A 3726-nucleotide genomic window follows, 5' to 3' on the forward strand; every position below is an offset into this window, starting at 1 on the left:
CCGCGCAACCCGAGCCCCTCGCGCGGCACGTAGCAGTAGGTGGCCCATCGCCGGCGAACAACCCACGGAAACCGAGCGCGACGTGTCACGCCACCAGGTTTACCTGGATAGAAAAACAAAACGGCGACGCGAGGTCAACCGGGGCCAGGTCGCCCGGTTCACCATTCCTACAGCCAATGGGATCGCGGCACGCAGCACAGGTTCACCTTTGGAATCCGACGGCGTCGAGTCACACCCGATGGACCCCCGAGTTGGACCGGCAGCACGAGCGAATTTCTGCGAATTCCTTCCATCCGCCTAAACGGGACACGTCGCGGCGCGAGGGCCTCGTCGCTGTCGCGCATCGGTGCCCCGCCATTATTCAAACAAATCCAGCTCGCTCCCTTCGTTCGGCGCGATTAGACTTTGATGATCGGATTAGTTTACTCTGTATGCTACTCCGCTCGTCACGTGTCCCTTTGGGCGGGCGAGTGGGTGCACGTGTCGTGGCGCGCGCCGCGTGCGGTGCTCGACTCGTGGACGGCCAGGATGAATCGTGGGACGGCAGATGCCACCATGTGTCGCGCCCGCCTGAGAGATGGCGACGCGCGCCATGGCCCATGGCGCCACGACACCTACGAGCGGCCGAGGAGGGGACGACTTTAAAAGGAGGCCGCGAGGCAGAGACCCCTCTCCTCCATTCCGATCCATCTTCTCTCGTAGTAGCTCACAGCCAACAAGCAGCAGAAGCGGGGATTTCAGAAGGAGGAGGTTTCTTGGTGTTGATGTCGATGGCGCAGGTGTGCTGCGACTCGGCGACGTCCGCGGTCGTGGTCGGGGCGGAGGCGGAGGCCAGGGCCAGGGCGCGCGCCGGTAGGCGCCGCCGGGCCGGGGACTCGGCGGCGAGGTGGAAGATCGCGTCCAAGGCGCCACAGGGCGGCGAGGAGGCCGCAGAGGCCACGAGGAAGAGGCGCGCGGCCGGGGGCGAGGTGGTGGCCGCCAAGCGCCACGGGTTCGCGTCGGTGGTCGGGCGGAGGCGCGAAATGGAGGACGCGGTCTCCGTGCGCGAGGCCTTCGCGGCCGCGGCGTCGCCACAGGAGGAGCCTGGAAAGCTCGACTTCTACGGGGTGTTCGACGGGCACGGCTGCTCGCACGTGGCCGACGCGTGCCGGGACCGGATGCACGAGCTGGTGGCCGCGGACCTGCCCACCACCACCACCACCACCACCGACCCCTCGCCCTGGGCCGCCGCCATGGAGCGGAGCTTCGCGCGGATGGACGCCGAGGTGACCACCGCCTGCGCACGCGCCGCCACCGCCAGCCCCAGCTGCCGCTGCGAGGCCAACAAGTGCGACCACGTGGGATCCACGGCCGTGGTAGCAGTCGTCGACGCCCACCACATCATCCTCGCCAACTGCGGCGACTCGCGCGCCGTGCTCTGCCGGGACGGCGGCAAGCCCGTCGCGCTCTCCTCCGACCACAAGCCCGACCGGCCCGACGAGCTGGCCCGGATCGAGGCGGCCGGCGGGCGCGTCATCTTCTGGGAGGGCGCCAGGGTGCTCGGCGTGCTCGCCATGTCGCGCGCCATCGGGGACGGGTACCTCAAGCCCTTCGTCACGGCCGTCCCCGAGGTGACGGTCACCGAGAGGACGGACGGCGACGAGTGCCTCATACTGGCAAGCGACGGGCTGTGGGACGTGGTCAGCAACGAGACCGCGTGCGAGGTGGCGACCGCGTGCCTGCGCAGGGGGAGGGAGAGGTGGTGCGCCGAGGCCGCCGCCATGCTCACCAAGCTCGCGCTCACCAAGAACAGCTCCGACAACATCTCCGTTGTCGTCGTCGATCTCAGGCGCAGGAGTCGGTCCTAGCGGGGGTCACTAAGCTGATGTGATCCTCCTCCAACAATACTACTAGTACTAGCAACAGTAGGACGAATCAAAATTAGAGCTAGTGATTCTACTGATTAAAATTGTTTTCCTCTTACATTCTTTCTTGTTTTCGCAACAAATTCTCCCTGGATCAACTTCAGTGGAGTGCATAGATTATATAGGAGACGTACTATTGTGCTTTGCCTTATGGAAAGAACAACAATTGGTGTAACAACAGTTGGATCATTGAAATCGAAAACGCAAGTTCATCAAAATTCAGACAAGTACTAGAGCCAGTCCGCTGATGCTTCAGTTCAGATCTACACTGTGTACTAGCAGCGATTTGCACCAGATATTTCGAGAGTTCGGACTAAAGGGATGATAGGTTCGAACAATTTGCAATCTCCAGCAGATCTGGTTTGCAGGATTCCATGTCTAGGACTGTACTAGCTAGGGGAGCTAGGAAGTAGTTCTTGGTGTAACCGGAGCACCGAACATTCGAATACGGGCCTCAATATAAAATGAAGCGGAATCGAAGATATTTTTGACCAGAAAAGAGGGGAAATTCAAAGAGGCCAGATCCGGGACGGCTGCTGCGTCGATTCCTTCCGTCCAACTCTTGCGTGAAGAAGAAAGAAGAAGGAAACGAGCATGGGATATTTCTTGTTCGCTTCATCTGGAAGCTCGACACCTGCCTGCCCAGCTGCGTGAAAACACACGACCCAGGACACCCTGCGCTGCGGTCCAGCCATTGTGACCAGCTGGGGGGGTTCTCGTCCCTCCCGGCAATGGACACCTCGACAAATTCTCTTTTAAAAGAAGAAAGAGTTTGTCGCTCACTGATTGAGGTGATCGATCGGAGCTGGCATAGAAAATTCGCCCACTCCAAACATCCGGTGCCGCGATTTTCGTCTCCTTTTGCTTTACTATCGCTAATGGTGACAGCGGAGCAAGATGGAAGGAACCCGCTGCCAGCCCCCACCACCGTTCATGGTTTGGTGGGATATGTTCCTTCTTCTTCCTCGTCCAGGTGTTCGTCCCAGAGGCGTCCTCTGCTTCCTCCCAACGTTTGGTGGCGCTGCGAGCGGTAGACAGACACAGCGGCAGGTTCGACACGCATCGGCTCTCGAGAAGGAAGGAGGATTGAGCGGTGTTGCTGGTGGTGGGCTGGTGGCGGGTGTGATCGGCCAACAGATCACGGAGATCTGGTCGTGGCCAGTATAGGAAAATTCCAACTTTCGACCTGGTTTTTGTTGTCCCTTTTGGTTCTATGAGATTTCGCGCCAAAACACTTTCCGCGTCAGCTCTGGATGTAAAGTTTGTAGCTCCTCGATATGGCAAGACACGAGCGATCCAGAAAATGTGAATTCTGGACATCTTGAGACAGACGTGAAGAGAAAGCAAAGCAGAACAAAATGTGCGTTTGTACTGTACGAAAGAACAAAAAAAACAAAAAATGTAATGTCTGATCCCAGGTTCGAACTGGGACCTTTAGTGTGTGAGACTAACGTGATAACCAACTACACCAACCAGACGTATTGCTAAGATACGCAAAGAAACACAAATTATACAATCTAAGATAGAACAGCTAAGAGCATCTCCAGCCGCGTCCTCCAAAGCGTCCCCTAAAAGGATTTGGGGCGCGCCGGACAAAAAATGCGTTTCAGCCGCGTCCCCCAAAGCCCATTTTTGTCCGGCGCGGCCCGATACGGTGTCCGGCGCCCCGAGCCCGTCCCCGTCCCACAGGGGACGCACCGGGGACGCCGGACACAACGAAAAGCGAGGCGGGCTCCCGCATGTCGGCGACTATTTGCATAAACCGTTGGTTCGCGTCTCTTTTCTCGTCGCTCCTTCCTTCCCGCGCCTCCCACCCCATCGC

General features: G+C 59.1%; 1 protein-coding gene and 1 non-coding gene across 2 annotated transcripts; one reads left to right on the forward strand and one right to left on the reverse strand.

Annotated features, from left to right (window-relative positions):
- Window positions 1-694: 694 nt before the first annotated feature.
- Window positions 695-1909, forward strand: LOC124654218 (probable protein phosphatase 2C 68). Its single transcript, XM_047193235.1, has one exon. It carries the CDS (start codon window positions 765-767, stop codon window positions 1845-1847), a length of 1083 nt encoding a protein of 360 aa, XP_047049191.1. The 5' UTR covers window positions 695-764; the 3' UTR covers window positions 1848-1909.
- A 1400-nt stretch (window positions 1910-3309) lies between these two features.
- Window positions 3310-3382, reverse strand: TRNAV-CAC. The gene has a single exon. It is a non-coding gene; the product is annotated as a tRNA-Val (tRNA).
- Window positions 3383-3726: the final 344 nt, after the last annotated feature.

This window comes from Lolium rigidum, chromosome 5 (genome assembly GCF_022539505.1).
Source record: "Lolium rigidum isolate FL_2022 chromosome 5, APGP_CSIRO_Lrig_0.1, whole genome shotgun sequence".
NCBI classification, from domain to species: Eukaryota; Viridiplantae; Streptophyta; class Magnoliopsida; order Poales; family Poaceae; genus Lolium; species Lolium rigidum.

What these genes read in the sequence shown, in the direction of transcription:
- LOC124654218 (XM_047193235.1), top strand. Translation starts at nt 765, where the DNA reads ATGTCGATGGCGCAGGTGTGCTGCGACTCGGCGACGTCCGCGGTCGTG.